This window comes from Nannobrachium achirus, assembly GCF_963921795.1.
Source record: "Nannobrachium achirus genome assembly, chromosome: 20".
NCBI classification, from domain to species: domain Eukaryota; kingdom Metazoa; phylum Chordata; class Actinopteri; order Myctophiformes; family Myctophidae; genus Nannobrachium; species Nannobrachium achirus.
The window spans coordinates 14,288,871-14,307,899 of record NC_137827.1 but is presented as its reverse complement, the minus strand read 5'-3'; the positions used below and the strand labels follow the sequence as shown (position 1 = coordinate 14,307,899).

Here is a 19,029-nt window from a genome sequence, read left to right as displayed (position 1 = left end):
CATGCCAGGACAAAGTGTAGACTTATATAATATGAAAACCTACCCAAAACCACTTTAAGACACCAAAAAAGAAACAAGAAAAAACAAAAAGAATCAGTTTACAATGACTGAAAATCCCTTAACAGACCAAACAATTATAAAAAAGGTGAATAATCTATTTCCTCATTGAGGCCTGGAAACTCCATAGCTTTAAGTTTAAAAATCCAAAAGGTTTCCCTTTGTAGGAGGTGTTTTAGTCTATCCCCACCCCTCCGGGGATTGGGGACCACCTCAATAGCCATCACCTTAAGGGCTTTTTTTATGTAGGTCGAACCAAACGAAGACTGAGGGACAGGGTTTCTGAACATGTCTATGCCATCAGGACGGGGAATGAGAAGTACCCTATGGCAAAACATTACAGACAGGCAGGTCATGTCAGCCCTAATGCCCTTAAGGTGATGGCTATTGAGGTGGTCCCCAATCCCCGGAGGGGTGGGGATAGACTAAAACACCTCCTACAAAGGGAAACCTTTTGGATTTTTAAACTTAAAGCTATGGAGTTTCCAGGCCTCAATGAGGAAATAGATTATTCACCTTTTTTATAATTGTTTGGTCTGTTAAGGGATTTTCAGTCATTGTAAACTGATTCTTTTTGTTTTTTCTTGTTTCTTTTTTGGTGTCTTAAAGTGGTTTTGTGTAGGTTTTCATATTATATAAGTCTACACTTTGTCCTGGCATGGTTGTAGCCTCCCAGTCAACCTGTATGATTTTGTGATGTCATATCCTGTTTCCTATAAAAGCCATGTTTGTTCAACTGTTTTGCTTAGTCACCCTGAAGAAGGCATTGTGCCGCAACGCGTAGGTGCTTTTTTATATTTCTTGCTATGCAAGCCCTAAAATAAAGGCTTTTTAACTGTCCCTCAAGAGTGCCTTGGTCCAACTTTTTTTGCACCAATTTTGTCACCTGACTACCAAAGAGCACCTTGTGTGGGAGATTTTTACTCTACAGCCAAACAGATGCACTCCTTACCCTCTGTTTTCTAGTGTAATAAGTGTAAGGGTCGATTCACACTCTAATAGTGAGCCTAACTAATTTCGGTTCGGGAGGGCTCCCCGACCCGAAATTATTTAAGTTCGGGGGGAGTTCATTCATATTTCTTAACGAAGAAAGAAGTCGCTATGACATGACAACGTTACAGGGCGGATACATATCTGACTGGCCCTCACGCTGCACGCTGAATGACTGGAGGTCCAGTGAGTAGCAGCTCCAGCAGGCAGCACCACCAGTGATGGGGTCTTTTCTCTCTCTCTCTCACTCTCACAAACGATCGAGCATTGTCGAAAACATTTAATCTACAAGCTTACATTATAGACGTGCCGCCTCTCTTGCTGCATGCACACAGTCACAACTCGTCGTGGAAAACCTATCAACACGGAACACTAGCAAGGTTGTGTTAAGCTCTTCTTTTCTCTTTAAAACGGTTGGCGACTAGCGAGACACGCAGCAAAGCTGTGTGTGTGTGTGTGTGTGTGTGTGTGTGTGTGTGTGTGTGTGTGTGTGTGTGTGTGTGTGTGTGTGTGTGTGTGTGTGTGTGTCGCGCGCGTGCCTCCCAGTCCATCACTCTCGTCTCCAGCCAGAGCGAGAACCAGGTCTTACTACCCTGTTACACTATTACACTTATTGCGCTATTATACTATTACACTTTTACACCTATTACACTTATTGCGCTATTACACTTATTACATTATTGCACTATTACACTTATTGTCCTATTACACTATTACATTTATTATGATATTACACTTTTTGCGCTATTACACTATTACACTTATTGTGCTATTACACTATTACACTTGTTACGATAGTACAATTTTTGCGCTATTACACTATTACACTTATTACACTATCTCACTTATTACACTATTAAACGTATTGCCCTATTAAACTATTACACTTATTAGACTATTACACTTATTATACTATTACACTATTACACTTATTGCGCTATTACACTTATTGCCCTATTACAGTATTACACTTATTACACTATTACACATTTACACCTTTTACACTATTACGCATATTACACTATTACATTTGTTACACTATTACACTATTACAATTATGACACTATTACACTATTACACTTATTACACTATTACACTTATTCAACTATTACATTTGATACACTATTACACTATTACAATTATGACACTATTACACTTATTACACTATTACACTTATTGCTTTATTGCACTCATTTCACTATTAAGCTATTACACTATTGCGCTGTAACATTATTACACTTATTACACTATTATACTTGTTGTGCTATTACACTAATACACTTATTACACTCCATAGATCTATAGAACATGGGGATGGGCCTGTAGATCTGAAAACATATGGATGGCTACATAGATCTATAGAACATAGGGTGGCCCTCTAAATCTGAAAACATATGGATGACTCCTAGGAATGAGCTCATAGATCTCTAAAACATATGGATACGCCTCTAGATCTGCAAAACAGGGATGGGCTTTTTGATCTGTAAAACACATGATGACTCCATAGATCTATAGAACATGGGGTTGGGCATGTAGATCTGTAAAACAGGGAGACTCCATAGATCTAAAGAATATATGGGTAAATCTGTAGATCTGTAGGATATAGGGATGGTCTAGGAATGAGCCCATAGATCTGTAAAATATATGGATGGGACCTTAGAAACATGGATTGGCTCTATAGAACATGGGGATGGATCTGTAGATCTGAAAACACATGGATGACTCCATAGATCTATAGAACATGGGGATGGGCATGTAGATCTGAAAACATGGATGACTCCATAGATCTATAGAACATGGGGATGGCCCTGTAGATCTGAAAACATATGGATGACCCAATAGAGCTATAGAACATAAGGATGGGCCTGTATATCTGTAAAACATATGATGACTCCATAGATCTATAGAACATGGTGTTGGGCCAAGTAGATCTGCAAAACATAAAGAAGACTCCATAGATCTATAGAACTTGGGGTTGGGCCTCTAGATCGGTAAAACATAGGGATGACTCCATAGATCTATAGAACATGTGTTGGGCCTCTAGATCGGTAAAACATAGGGATGACTCCATAGATCTATAGATCATGGCCTCTAGATCGGTAAAACATAGGGATGACTCCATAGATCTATAGAACATGGTGTTGGGCCTCTAGATCGATAAAACATAGGGATGACTCCATAGATCTATAGAACATGTGTTGGGCCTCTAGATCGGTAAAACATAGGGATGACTCTCCATAGATCTATAGAACATGTGTTGGGACTCTAGATCTGTAAAACATAGGGATGACTCCATAGATCTATAGAACATGTGTTGGGCCTCTAGATCGGTAAAACATAGGGATGACTCCATAGATCTATAGAACATGGGGTTGGGCCTCTAGATCGGTAAAACATAGGGATGACTCCATAGATCTATAGAACATGTGTTGGGCCTCTAGATCGGTAAAACATAGGGATGACTCCATAGATCTATAGAACATGTGTTGGGCCTTTAGCTCTGTAAAACATAGGGATGACTCCATAGATCTCTAGAACATGTGTTGGGCCTCTAGATCGGTAAAACATAGGGATGACTCCATAGATCTATAGAACATGTGTTGGGCCTCTAGATCGGTAAAACATAGGGATGACTCCATAGATCTATAGAACATGGGGTTGGGCCTCTAGATCGGTAAAACATAGGGATGACTCCATAGATCTATAGAACGTGTGTTGGGCCTCTAGATCGGTAAAACATAGGGATGACTCCTAGGAATGAGCTCATAGATCTGTAAAACATATGGATACGCCTCTAGATCTGCAAAACAGGGATGGGCTTTTTGATCTGTAAAACACATGATGACTCCATAGATCTATAGAACATGGGGTTGGGCATGTAGATCTGTAAAACAGGGAGACTCCATAGATCTAAAGAATATATGGGTAAATCTGTAGATCTGTAGGATATAGGGATGGTCTAGGAATGAGCCCATAGATCTGTAAAATATATGGATGGGACCTTAGAAACATGGATTGGCTCTATAGAACATGGGGATGGATCTGTAGATCTGAAAACACATGGATGACTCCATAGATCTATAGAACATGGGGATGGGCATGTAGATCTGAAAACATGGATGACTCCATAGATCTATAGAACATGGGGATGGCCCTGTAGATCTGAAAACATATGGATGACCCAATAGAGCTATAGAAAATAAGGATGGGCCTGTATATCTGTAAAACATATGATGACTCCATAGATCTATAGAACATGGTGTTGGGCCAAGTAGATCTGCAAAACATAAAGAAGACTCCATAGATCTATAGAACTTGGGGTTGGGCCTCTAGATCGGTAAAACATAGGGATGACTCCATAGATCTATAGAACATGTGTTGGGCCTCTAAATCGGTAAAACATAGGGATGACTCCATAGATCTATAGATCATGGCCTCTAGATCGGTAAAACATAGGGATGACTCCATAGATCTATAGAACATGGTGTTGGGCCTCTAGATCGATAAAACATAGGGATGACTCCATAGATCTATAGAACATGTGTTGGGCCTCTAGATCGGTAAAACATAGGGATGACTCTCCATAGATCTATAGAACATGTGTTGGGCCTCTAGATCTGTAAAACATAGGGATGACTCCATAGATCTATAGAACATGTGTTGGGCCTCTAGATCGGTAAAACATAGGGATGACTCCATAGATCTATAGAACATGGGGTTGGGCCTCTAGATCGGTAAAACATAGGGATGACTCCATAGATCTATAGAACATGTGTTGGGCCTCTAGATCGGTAAAACATAGGGATGACTCCATAGATCTATAGAACATGTGTTGGGCCTTTAGCTCTGTAAAACATAGGGATGACTCCATAGATCTCTAGAACATGTGTTGGGCCTCTAGATCGGTAAAACATAGGGATGACTCCATAGATCTATAGAACATGTGTTGGGCCTCTAGATCGGTAAAACATAGGGATGACTCCATAGATCTATAGAACATGGGGTTGGGCCTCTAGATCGGTAAAACATAGGGATGACTCCATAGATCTATAGAACATGTGTTGGGCCTCTAGATCGGTAAAACATAGGGATGACTCCATAGATCTATAGAACATGTGTTGGGCCTTTAGCTCTGTAAAACATAGGGATGACTCCATAGATCTATAGAACATGTGTTGGGCCTTTAGCTCTGTAAAACATAGGGATGACTCCATAGATCTATAGAACATGTGTTGGGCCTCTAGATCGGTAAAACATAGGGATGACTCCATAGATCTATAGAACATGTGTTGGGCCTCTAGATCGGTAAAACATAGGGATGACTCCATAGATCTATAGAACATGTGTTGGGCCTCTAGATCGGTAAAACATAGGGATGACTCCATAGATCTATAGAACATGTGTTGGGCCTCTAGATCAGTAAAACATAGGGATGACTCCATAGATCTATAGAACATGGTGTTGGGCCAGGTAGATCTGCAAAACATAAGGAAGACTCCATAGATCTATAGAACATGTGGATGGGCATGTAGATCTCTTCTATAGGGAGAGTAGGTGATGGAATTAGCTAAATACCGGTATATGGATAGGATGGTCATGAAGGAATGGTGAAATGTTGCCACCTGCTGGATTGTGTAAATAACTGCAATAGAGAAACGAAGCCATGTCGTCATTTGTGCGTAATGTCGCCCTCTGGGGGGTTCATGCTGGTATTGTTTTGTATTCAGATTGCCATAGGGGATTCTGCGAACGCCGCATATAAGGTCTGTGTTAAAAATATAAACACACCATGTGCGCGTTTCTGTCAGCGGGGGGGTTCTGCATAGTTTATGATATTCATTCATATCTGATATAGCCTGTTGTAACTCGTTTCTAGCGTTTATTGTGTTACTCTTTGGGTAAATCTGTACATTTCCACCTTAGTCGATGCTTCATATCCATTTGGGTCAATCCGAGAGCATGGTGTGTTTATATTTTTAACACAGACCTTGTATGCGGCGTTCGCAGAATCCCCTATGGCGATTTGAATGCAAGACAATACCAGCATGAACCCCGTAGAGGGCGACATTTCACGCCATTTCACGGAAGTGACATCACACTTCGCTACTGAATTGGACATTATTATAACACTTCGTCTTCGTGTTTTTCAGTGGTCGTGTGCACAATGAATACTTTGTCTCTGTGTTTTTCAGTGGTCGTGTGCACAATGAATACTTCGTCTCTGTGTTTTTCAGTGGTCGTGTGCACAATGAATACTTCGTCTCTGTGTTTTTCAGTGGTCGTGTGTGCAATGAATACTTCGTCTCTGTGTTTTTCAGTGGTCGTGTGTGCAATGAATACTTCGTCTCTGTGTTTTTCAGTGGTCGTGTGTGCAATGACTACTTCGTCTCCCTGTTTTTCAGTGGTCGTGTGCGCAATGAATACTTTGTCTCTGTGTTTTTCAGTGGTCGTGTGTGCAATGAATACTTCGTCTCCGTGTTTTTCAGTGGTCGTGTGCACAATGAATACTTCGTCTTCGTGTTTTTCAGTGGTTTTGTGTGCAATGAATACTTCGTCTCTGTGTTTTTCAGTGGTCGTGTGCAAATAAATTGCATGCTTCATAGAAAAAATGGGGATACTGTTGTAAGAAATGAATCACAAATACGTACAAAGGTTATTATTTTTTCTGCGAATGCTATTTTTCCTTTTGCGAGGTTGTTTTTTTCTGCAAAGTGTTTTTTTTTTACAAATACGAAAACCACAATATGCACGTGACCTTCTGATTTCTTGCGAGGTATTATTTTTATACAAGGCATGGAGATTGTGTACGAAGTAGTAATTACAATGAGGAGAGGTAAAAAAGGGACTTTATTTGTCGCAAATAAATTGCATGCTTCGTAGAAAAAATGGGGATGCTGTTGTAAAAAATTAACCACAAATACGTACAAAGATTTGAATTTTTTCTGCAAATGCCATTTTTCCTTTTGTGAGATTGTTTTTTTTCTGCGAAGTGTTTCATTTACGAAGACGAAACCACAATATGCACGCGTAGCCTCGTGATTTCTTGCGAGGTATCTTTTTTATACAAGGCAACGAGATTGTGTACGAAGTTGTAATTACCACGAAAACAGAGGTAAAAAAGGGACTTTATTCGTCGTAGTTAAATGGCATGCTTCGTAGAAAGAATGTGAACGCAAACGCTTACAAAGATTGTAATTTGTTCTGCGAATGCTATTTTTCTTTTTGCGAGGTCGTTTTTTTCTGCGAAGTGTTTCATTTATGAAGACGAAAACCACAAAATTCAGGTATACCTTAGTGATTTTTTGCGAAGTGTTTCATTTTCAAAGACGAAACACACAAAATGCACGAGTTAGACTGAAAAACCATACGACAACACTGAAAAAACTTACGAAAAAATAAAGTCCAATAAAAACTTCCATATATGTGCCCTAGGGGGTCTTCAGAGTTACCACAGTGGGGCCACTAAATCCTTTTTACATTAACTCAGTTAGCGCCGAGCGACTTTACGAGCGACTAGTTCACTATGGCGTTTGGTGCCGAGCGACTCGGAGCGACTTTTATATAAAAGCATTGTTTAAGCTTTTAATATGTGTTTATAGACGGAGCGAAATGGTTAGCTTACCTCAGCTAATGTCCACACGTAAACCGTGAAAAAAAAGGATACGATTATGACGTCACCTTTAAACCAGGGCTTCCTGTTGACAACAGGCCTCTGCTAGCGTTAGCCTCAATGCAACCATCCGACCCTCACGTAGCTTCACTAGGTCGGATTTTGATTCTGAAACTTTCTGTGTGGCATCTATATACGTCCCGATGCCCATACCAATGGTGGTTTGAGACGATCAAGCACGAATTGAACAGTATTGAGCTGAAATGGTGACCGGCGGCCCGTCCATGTTAAGTCAATGAGGACCAAGTCAGCGTCTCATCCTGTTATGTGGATTTAAACAGGCTTAACATGGGACCATGTCAGTGTATGGTGTATGGTGGTCTCTAGTGGTCATCTGGTGGTATGGTATGCTGGACGTGCATTCGTTAAGGTGGTCTGGTTAAGGTGGTCTGGGGGGATACAAAATAGCTATTTCCTGGCGTTATAAGCGCACATTCATATTCATATTTTGGAAATCTGGCCCTGTATGAGTTAAGCTCTTGAACCATAGGATTCTATTCTGAGGAGAACTGCGGCCGGCTTATTTTGTCAAAGAGGTTTGTTGTAGAAGGGAAAAAGAGCGAAAGGTCAAGTTTGACAGTTTGAGTGTTTAAATGTCTGTAAATACACATCAACATGAATCAACATGCTGATGATAGTGCTGTCAAACAAGTCACTCAGTTTTATACAATATGCAGTGGGGGGTCCCTGACTCCCTGCTTCATCTTTCTCTCAGCGAATTGGTCCTTGGCCTGAAAAAAGAAACCCTGCTCTATATAGCATATCATTTCTCATACAACAAATAGCAAAAATAGCCGACCTACAAGAGCTGTATCGCAACGTGTTATGCATTGTGACAAAGATGATTGGTCCAAATGTTATTTTACAAAACATACTCTTGTTGTACCAAAACAGCCCAGATCATTTTGAAATAACCCATGGTGGTAGTTAGCTGGATGGGGTTAACTGAATGGTCAATATGTGTATAATAATCATCTCGTTGCTTATGTAATGTAAGCTGGCGCTTTCCAGTCTGCCCACAGGTTATATTTGGTTGTGTGTATGTTTTACCCCACAGTCTGCAAATATTGTGTAAACATAACATGTCATTTTAGAGATGTCTGTCGCCCTCACAGTAGCCCACTGTGGTTAGTGCACGCCATACAGCTGTGCAGCCACAAGAGGGCGCTATTTCTCTGAATACCATCGACTCACAGCTCGGCCTTGCCTTCTGTCTCAGCAATGAATGCATAGTCAGCAACCAGACAATTAGTGACAATTCAGTTGATTGCTTTAAGCAACAACCTTGACTTTATAATGTGTTTTTTTTATTGTGAGGTAAGCCATGAGATTGTTGTTTTACTTTCCCCAGGTTGAATTCCACAGTAGAGTGTATTCCATACCAGCTCCAGCTGACTTCAGAGAACGCCTTGCAACTCATTCAACAGTATCCTATCTATCTGTCTATTGAGCTTAGATCTATTCATTTTTATGTATAGGGAAATACTTTTGAAACCAGAGAAATGTACAGTACATGGTTTAGCTCAGTGGTTCCCAAACGTTTCAGATCGAGACCCAAAAGAGACATTAGACGTTTGCCAGGGACCCAAAGTACTGAAAATAGCAGATCTACAGTACAAGTGCAAGCTTGTAGATGGTCTATTTTCACTACTTTTAATGATTATTCTATTTTTATTTGTCATCCGTTTGTTTGTTTTAAAATGTCTTATTTCTGCCTTAAAAGAAAATGGGATTTTTATTCGAGTCGTGACTAGGGATGGGATGATTAGCGATATTATCTTTTATCGTGATAAAAAACACACGAGATTTAATTCATCGTGATATTGTCCTCCATTATGCACTGGGATCAATTCACCTTCCAAAGGTACTTATAATATACGTACTTGATAGTCTTTTGTCATTCTCTGTCAATTGTCTTTGTCAAAAAAATAGCTGATCTACAAGCTCACAACGCGTCGAGCTTGTAGATCTGCTATTTTTTGGCAAATGTTCCGCCCCAGGATAATGGATTTTGATTATCGCGATTATATCGTAAATCGCGATTTCTTTGGTCACAATAATCGTGATATGAAATTTTCATATCGTCCCACTGTTTGGGAAACAGCGGCTTAGCCCACAAATGAGCTGTTATGTTGATGAGTCTGCCCCTTCCTTGACCTCACTGACCTCCACATGTATGACGTGGTGGCAGACTGCTCAGACAACGTGCCCACTCGCTACCTGGTGAACGACGCCTGTGTCCTCGCTGGCAAGCCTCTGGTGTCAGCCAGCGCTCTGAGGATGGAGGGACAGGTACACTCCGGGGTGGAAGAAGTACTCACATGTCTTACTTGAATAAAAGTATCAATACCGCAATATAAAAATACTCTGTTAGGGTGCCCTCACACCAAAATACCTAGAGTGGAATCCGCCAATGCATTTCAATGAGAATGGAGTGTTTTTTTACCAGTAGAGGATTTCTGCAAAAAACGCTCCATTCTCATTGAAATGCATTGGCGGATTCCACTCTAGGTATTTTGGTGTGAGGGCACCCTTACAAGTAAAAATCCGGAATTCAAAATGTACTTCAGTAAAAGTTCAGAGTTTCAATGAATGTAGAATTATGTGGCAGGATGTAATTTGCTTCAAATTAGGTGACTTACTTTAATTGACCATGTTTAAAACAATTTGATTTTAAAATAAAAAATACTCTCACACTTTTGCCAGTGTGCCAGTGATCACTCTCCCCTGTGCCAACCAATGTTGGCTCCCGTGCCTACGTTTGCCTACCCCTGGCGTAACAGGTGTGTGTGTGTGCGCGCATGTGTGCGTGGGTGTGTGCGTGTTCACAGCTGAGTGTGTATAACTACGGTGGCGGGCCGTGCTACAGGTGTCTATACCCGGTACCACCTCCTGCAGAGACGGTGACCAACTGTTCTGATGGAGGCGTTTTAGGAGTGGGTGAGTTGAACCCATAGAGGTATGTTTACTATAAAAAAGATAACAGATATACAAGCTCACAGGCACAGCGCCGCACCAAGTGCCATTGCTGCGAGCTTGTAGATCTGTTATTTTTTGGAAAATCATGAAGATTTGATTATTTTTGACCCGATTCTATAAATGCCTTCTTAATCCTTCTTCCAAATCAGTGGACTTTTTCACGTCAAGGTCAGGACCCCCAAAATTACATGTATATGGCCGCGGACCCTCATCTAAAAATATACTGTTCCAGGGACCCCCCCAGAAGCAGATATTTGAGTTACAAATGCTCGCTTTTAAAAAAGATGTATTCAAAGGTTTGCCAAAAATCACGAGATTTCAAAAATAGCAGATCTTTTTTGATAGTTAAAGCATAAAATAATGGTTAAAGTTCTTCCAGGTCTAAATGGTTTAACCCATTAAAGGTGAAGTTCACCCCCAAAATGACTTTTTTTCTATTGATTACTCTCGCCATGGAGACTTGAGTTCAATATATATATATATTTTTTTTTAATGTGTCACATTGCTAAGACAAAAAAAAAAAAAAAAAAATTAGTCAATTTACTTACCCCAATTGATTCTGGATGGGGACCCAAATGCATTTGGAATGCATCCAGAATCAATGGGGGTACATTTATTGTTATCAAATTATTGTCTTAGGAATGTAACAAAAACTCAAAAATGTTATTGAACTCAAGTCGCCATAGCATGAGTAATCAATAGAAAGAAAAGTAATTTGGGGGGTGAACTACTCCTTTAAGACCCGAGGTGGATCCTAAAAATGTCTTCTAAATGCTAAAAGTTTTACGAAAAAGGACCAAGTTTGGTCCTTAGTCCTTTTACGGAAAACCTTAAAGGACCAAGGACCGCCAAAGTAGAGTTAAAACATATTATTCAAGGATTTATACACATTTTCACAATAAAAACAAAATAGCAGATCTGCAAGCACATAGCGTGGGACGAAGTGACACGCAATAAGCTTGTATATCTGCTACTTTTGACCATTGGCCGACCAATGTGCTATACAGTACAACAAATCTCAGCCTGGTGGCCTTATTTTAGACATACTATTATAGGTGAACATTTTAAAAGAATTACCAAAATCTGGCCAAAAACCATAACAAATGTTTTACTATTTGACATACAACAGAAGGATATACTGTAGGGCTTAAGTGGCTTAGCATATCATTCTGAAACATTAGGATACTTGCAACACTTCTGATTAAATGTACTAAACCAGATTTATTCCAGAGTAATTCCAGCACCTGCTGGAACACATCTGTGTATTTTTTTTAGACCATTAAATTAAGTGTGCGAGACGAGTTCAGGTTGACATTTGGTTTCCTTAGAAAGAAATGTTTTGGTGTATGTGCTGGATGTGTGTCTTTTGGACACTATAAGTTTGATGTCACACCCCTGCTACTTTACTTTTCCGTAAGCTAATTTAACATTTTGGCCTAGAATTATTGAATGCTTTAACCAGTGAAAAATAGCAGATATACAAGCTCACAGCGCGGCACCGAGTGCCGCGCTGCGAGCTTGTAGATCTGCTATTTTTTGAAAAAGTTGTGAAAATGTGTGCAAATCTTTGAATATATGTATTTTTTAAAGCAAACATTTGTAACTGAAAATATTTTGAGGTGCAGGTCCGTGGCCTAATAAATATAATTTTGGGGGACCTTCACATGAAAAGGTTTGAGAACCACTGACATAGTAGTCTCTCAAGAACAGACTAACTGAGCTCCAGTTAAGTGAAAAGGACCTTTTCTTTGACGATGGCTAGCCAGATTCCTGACATAGAAACATAGGTTTTTCAAAAAACCTTAGAAGGATTCAAAAGACACTTATAGAATCGGGTCAATATTCTAATTTTCACAATTTTTCAAAAATAGCAGATCTACAAGCTTGCAGCGCGGCACAGAGTGCCGCGCTGCGAGCTTGTATATCTGCTATTTTTCAATAGTTAAAGCATAAAATAATGATACACAATAATGTGTACCCGTTCTAAATGGGTTAATTCTGCAAGAAATGTTCTGGTGTATGTGCGGGATATGTGTCTTTTGGACACTATAAGTTTGATGTCACGCCCCTGCTACTTTACTTTTCCGTAAGCTAATTTAACATTGTCTTAAAAAAGAAAGTATAGTTTCCTTTGAGATGATAATTGTTGCAATTTTCCTTTTAGTTCCTGGGATAATGGGCTGCTTCCAAGCGTTGGAGGTGCTCAAGATTGCGTCTGGACGTGGCTGTATCCTTTTGGCTTTTCCTGTTCGCTCGCTACACACCCACGATACGCCACACTACGCCCTCTTATTTTGTCACACTTTTCTTTGAAGTCTCACAGCTGTTTGAATGAATGAATGAATGAATGAATGAATGAATGAATGAATGACTGAATGGCTGCCTGAATGAACCTTAGTGGCAGATTGAGATTCCAGCAGCTGGGTTCCAGGGAAGGAAGGGGTGTTTTTCATGCCAGATATGAAGTACCAAACAGAGCGAGGGATACTTTTGTGTCTGTGTTGTTGTGGCCCGGCTGTTGTTCTCACACACAAACCGTAAGAAAGGTTTCTGGTTGGCGCAAGATCGGTTGGCGGTCGTTACGAAACGTTTGTTCTGTAAATACGGAGAGACACATCATCAGATAAAAGGCATGTCCTGTCCTGTCCTGTCCTGTGTTGTGTTAAACCTGGTTAACAACTGGCTCTGTGTGCATCAGCCAGGGAAACGTCAGCCAAGGAAAACAATACCTGTTTTTCAGACTGAATGAGTGGACTGTTACTCTGCTGTTGTACAGCACTGGTTCTCAGTGGACTGTTACTCTGCTGTTGTACAGCACTGGTTCTCAGACCGTTTTAAGTTCAGGGACCCTCCGTTTGATCATTTCTTTTTGAATGAATTCAAATGAAACACATGCAAGTGTTTGCATACTCCCACAGTTACCAGCCTGAATGGGTCCATTTGTTTCCGAGCTATTAATAATTTGCTGGTTTGTTTGATTGATTGATTGATTGATTGATTGATTGATTGAATACACTATTAGTCAGATGTGTAAACAGCATTTGGTACAGTAAGACATTAAAGGAGTAGTTCACCCCCAAAATGACTTCTATTGATTAGTCACGGCATGGAGACTTGAGTTCAATAATATTTTTGGGTATTTGTCGCATTCCTAAGACAAAAAGATTATTATAGTAAATTTACCCCCATTGATTCTGGATGGGGACCCAAATGAATGGCCCTGGATGGGGAACCAAATACAAGTCCCTGGATGGGGGACACAACCTCAGAGTCAGAATCAATGGGGGTAAAATTGACTTGACCCTTGACCCTAAATTTACCCCCATTGATTTTGACCCCAATGCATTTGGGTCCCCATCCAGAATCAATGGGGGAAAATTTAAAATAATCTTTTTTTTTTGTCTTAGGATTGTGACAAATACAAAAATAGTATTGAACTCAAGTCTCCATGGTGTGACTAATCAATAAATAAAAAACTACTCCTTTAAGGCTAAAGGGAATAGGGATAACACAAAAAAGGTCCTGGGGAACCTCCCCCAAGGATTGCTGGGGATCCCCTGGACGCTACCTTGTAGAACCACTGGTTTATATTAGTACACAAAACACACTGCTGGGAGACGCTCCAACCCAGTCTCCTGGATAACGTAGCGATAGTGCCGATAAAGAAAGAAAAATAAACCGCCCTTTCCTTGACCAAGGCCTGCTAGCTTCCTGTGGCCAACAGTTGCTCCTGTTCGATGCCCACGATGCCCGCATGAGATCAATAAGGCTTCGGCCCAAGCAGGCTGGATGTGCCGTGTGCGGAGAGACCCCCACCGTCACACAGCTGGGCGACTACGAAGCCCTGTGTGGGGCTGCAGCCACCGATAAGGTCAGTGCTTCTTTTGCAAGTAACGCCCAACTTCAGGGTCCCCCAATAGGCCCGCCCGCAGCCCATTTGCGGCCCGCGGGGGGCTACTGTCTGGCCCCCACCAACCCTAGTAATAAATGGTGGTATACTGTAAGAGCAGCAACAACACTAGTATATCGTCGTTGTCGGGTGGAAATCTCGTATCTTCACATTTGTACGTTCTTTCGCAGCAGCAGATCTACAAGCACACAACGCCTCGCGGTGCGAGGCATTTTGTGCTTGTAGATCGGCTGTTTTCACTAGTTTCCATATTTTTTTAAATGATAAATGCAAAACGAATAGTTTTGGACATACAAGATTTTCACACGATCAAAGACGATATCTGAACTATCGCAGTCGCTGGAGTAGCGGGAACGCCACCGTCGCCCCCTGCAATGTTGTGGCCCTCGGCTTGGTACCCTAGACATAATTCGGCCCTTGGGGAAAACTAATTGGGGAACCCTGCCCTACTTGATCAGACTACGACGTCACCCAAAAGTAGCAAAAGTAGAGCGAGCAGAGCGAATTCCGGCACGAAGGGGCATGTTTTGACCTTATGGATCCGCTACTTTTGATACCTTTGAATTAAGGCTGGGCGATATTAGGAAAACCTTCGATATTCTATGACGTTGTTGAATACCTCGATATCGATATTGCTCACGATATTGGTAAAAACAATTGCGTTATATCGTTTTTAATGTTTTTCTGTTTTGGGTCCACTGCCTGCCTAACCCAGATAATGAATAGCATATACATGCATGCACATTGCACAGTACACATATAATGATTAAATTAAATGTCTTATTTCCTTTTTCCAATAATGGTTTTATTGAAATAACCACACCTGGTTACAGATGGACTGCTTTTTTGCAAGTGCTATGTGCATACATAGTGTGTCTGTTAATTAATTTGACACATATTTCAAGCCGTCTTCGTCGATATGTACCTCGCATGTTTATACCTCGATATCGATATATTTTCGATACATTGCCCAGCCTTACTTTGAATTGAATCCTGAAAAGGAACAGTTTTGGACAGAGGTTTCCACCCGACAGAGACGACAGCTCGTAGTATTGAGTAGATTCTCGCCTGCGATTTTAACGGCATATGATTGAGGACTTGTTATTTCAAGACTGAAAAGGGCCCAATTCTCTCTCTCTCTCGGGTATAAACCCCCTCCAAGAACCATTATGTGATTTCGTGTCATGCACTCTCTGCAAGACCGAAATATAATGCGCGCGTTTACGGCGATAAGAAACGTTCCCCCGTGTCAAGTTGGACTTGGCCATCTGATTTGACAAATAGAAAAAAGCCTGTATAATTTACTCCTAATCATAGGAAAGTTCTCTTATTGCTTCCAACCTTTGTTCCAGTGCCGCCGCCTGAACCTCCTCTCCGAAGATCAGAGGGTCACAGTGCAGGTACGACCCAACAACACGGCATATAGCGTGACTCACTCTCAGGGACGTGCTGGCCATTGGGAAAAGCGGAACAACTCCCGAACGGCCGGTCCATTCCCGGCCGGTCCAGGCCGGCCATTAGGAAATATTTAAAAATAAAATGTCAGCCTTCGTTCCATTTTGGGGGCTGGGCAGTCAACAAAGTAAATCGTCACTGTCGGGCAGAAACCTTGTATCTCCAAGTTTCAAGCCCTGCTTCATCGTACAAGGCCGTTGCACAAAAGTAGTGAAAACAGCAGATCTACAAGCACACAACGCCTCGCACTGCGAGGTGTTATGTGCTTGTAGATCGTCTGTTTTTACTAGTTTAAATCATTTTTAAAATGATAAATACAAAACAAACGGTTTTGGACATACAAGGTTTCCACCCGACAACGACAACATTTAACTCATGTAATTGGCCCACTGGCTTGTCACTTGTCATGATCTGAAATGGCAAATCTTTGAGTAGCAGCAGCGCTATAGAGAGAGATCTCTATTAGCGCTGCTGCTACTCGCAATGAGGGCCTCTCCAACTCTTTTTCCCGGGCTGAATCAGGGGCCCAGCACGTCCCTGCTCACTCGTATTTAGCCATGTTCATTGTATGATTACACTCAATTTTCTCTGGGTTTTCGCGTGTGCATTCATAAACTCCTGATTGCATCTCCCCGTGGTGACCCAGCCCTAAATGGGAAATGACTTTAAAATGCTCCCCGTCGATATTCTATGGGAAAGAATAACACGTTCTATTTGGCCCAGAAAGGAGCAGCGGTAGTGCATTGGGGTTTTCTTTTTTTTTTTGTGTTTCTGCAGAATTGGAGCTTTCAAACTAGCTGAGTCATTAAGTCATTATTGTGCAAAAGAAAAAAGGGCTCTGGCTTTGCTTCCCGTGATTTGGAAAAAGATATGTAATGAAGTTTTCATCTTACCTCCACCCATTCTTTAACCTCATAGTGAAACTGAAAACTGAAAAACTGTCCATCACAGGCTTAACAAAAGTATTAATAAAGGCCAGTCCACAACAGTGATTCACGACACAACGCAACTAGTTGCAACTTCAACTCCTTGCAACCATTTTCTCCAAGTGGTACCGGACCGGGCTGCAACTTTGTCAGTCCAGACAGCTGCAATTTCTTGCAACAGGTTGCGCGTTGCGACTGCTTGCATTGTATTGGTGTGGACTGGCCTTTTTAGTGTCATTAGTGATTAGGGATGGGACGATACGCGATATTATCGTTTATCGTGATAAAAAACACTCACAATAATCGTATTCCGGAGATTCGATTTATCGTGATATCGTCCTCCGTCATGCACTGGGATCAGTTCACCTTTTATTTGCCGAGCTGCATATTCGGTACAACTTAAACCCTCTATAATTGGTAAAAGGTACTTATAATATACGTAATTGATACAGTCTTTTTCCACTCTCTATCAAGTGTCTTTGACAAAAAATAGCCGTTCTGCTATTTTTTGGCAAATGTTCCGCCCCAGGATAATGGATTTTGATTATCGTGATAATATCGTAAATCACGATTTATTCTGTCACAATAATCGTGATATGAAATGTTCATATCGTCCCATCCCTATTAGTGATACATTTAATGTTGCATTATAGTCATAAGCCGCATCATTTCTCAAGTACATTCATGAAGTACTTCATATCGCTGTAGTAATTAATACTTAACTATTCGACTTGCAGGAGTATAAATCCATAATGGACTCAGCTGCCACCCATCTGCTGCTGGATGTGCGCCCCCGTGTGGAGGTGGATATATGCCACCTACCCTCCTCCTTGAGTATCCTTCTGACATGGATCCTATGTTACTGTACACCGCTGTTTTCACAATATGTGACCCATTTATGACCATTTTCACTGTGGGGGCAGTTCTCCATTCCTAAACCTGCCAGTCCTAACCACTGCCATTTCTACTGAGGTCAGGGTTAGGGTTTGGTTTAGGTGGTCACTGCCTCCGTAGGAATGGCAGTGCGTAGGAATGGCAGGTTTAGGAATGGAAAGGGGTTAGGGTTAGGGTGTACCCTTAGGGTGTACCCTTTCACTGGCTACATGGCCTGAAATAGGGAAGCCAGGTTGAAAGACCTAACGTAGAGTACACACTCACATTATCATTCTCTCAAGATGGGTTTCAAAACATGTTGCTTTGTGTCGCGTTTCGAGCTTTTAGATTGGCTTCTTTGGTGTGACACTGTAGTATGATCATTAATTAATTACCAACAACAATAACAACACACAAAAAGTTAGAATATGGAGATAGGAGGTTGCTGCCCGACAACAATGATATGAAGAATGAAGCTAGGGTTGCAAATGACAGAAGTGGTCTTTTTTCCTATAATATGGCTGCCAGACATTCCACTTTCAAGTCTAGAAGAAAAGAAAAGTGAACATGTCCAGTTACTAAATGAGAGGATCGTCCAGTTGAAGCAGCAGATGTCAGGCGACCACCGGCTTCCAGGTAATGGCACGACGCTGAAACACCTCCATGTCGGTCAGTGGTTCTCGAACCCTTTACATTTCAGCGACCTTCATAACTCTGAGTACGAGACAGAGGCATTAACCCCCAGCAACTCCCATGTTGAGGGAATAACCTGGAAGTGGCGTTAGGACGATGACCGAAGCAGCATTTTGCCGTTGCGGGGTCACATGCACAAGGGTTGAATCCAAGAGGGTGATAGCGAGAGGGTGGGACAGACCCGTACTTCCCATTTCTGCGTGACGTACTGTAGGTGGATACCGTTTTAGGAGGCGGAAGCATGTTTGGAGTCTATTCATTTGAGAGAGCTAACGTGAACACAGCTTCTGAACTATTATTTTGCTCCATGGTCACTGAACTAAATATTGGATCCGATCTTCACAAGCCACATAATATTAACAACATTTTCATACTAAAGTGGCTTTTTTCAGCTACACAAAAGAAGAGAAAATCTACCACTCTTGCGGGATCCATAGCACCAGTAAACAGGACGTTCGCGAGATTTGCCGTCAGAG

The 19,029-nt window shown here is 41.3% G+C and overlaps 1 protein-coding gene across 1 annotated transcript in view; it reads left to right on the top strand.

The window, feature by feature from the left end:
- mocs3 (molybdenum cofactor synthesis 3) overlaps positions 1-19,029 on the top strand; it is a gene marked incomplete at its 3' end in the record, with an annotated part of 32,006 nt that overhangs the window by 9,871 nt on the left and 3,106 nt on the right. Inside the window, exons 5-12 of the mRNA XM_080750213.1 lie at positions 9,069-9,147; positions 9,896-10,009; positions 10,549-10,657; positions 12,861-12,923; positions 14,404-14,567; positions 15,959-16,006; positions 17,725-17,821; positions 18,389-18,496. Of these exons, the coding sequence (XP_080606339.1) occupies positions 9,069-9,147; positions 9,896-10,009; positions 10,549-10,657; positions 12,861-12,923; positions 14,404-14,567; positions 15,959-16,006; positions 17,725-17,821; positions 18,389-18,496 (782 nt within the window). The remainder of the gene's footprint in view (positions 1-9,068; positions 9,148-9,895; positions 10,010-10,548; positions 10,658-12,860; positions 12,924-14,403; positions 14,568-15,958; positions 16,007-17,724; positions 17,822-18,388; positions 18,497-19,029) is intronic.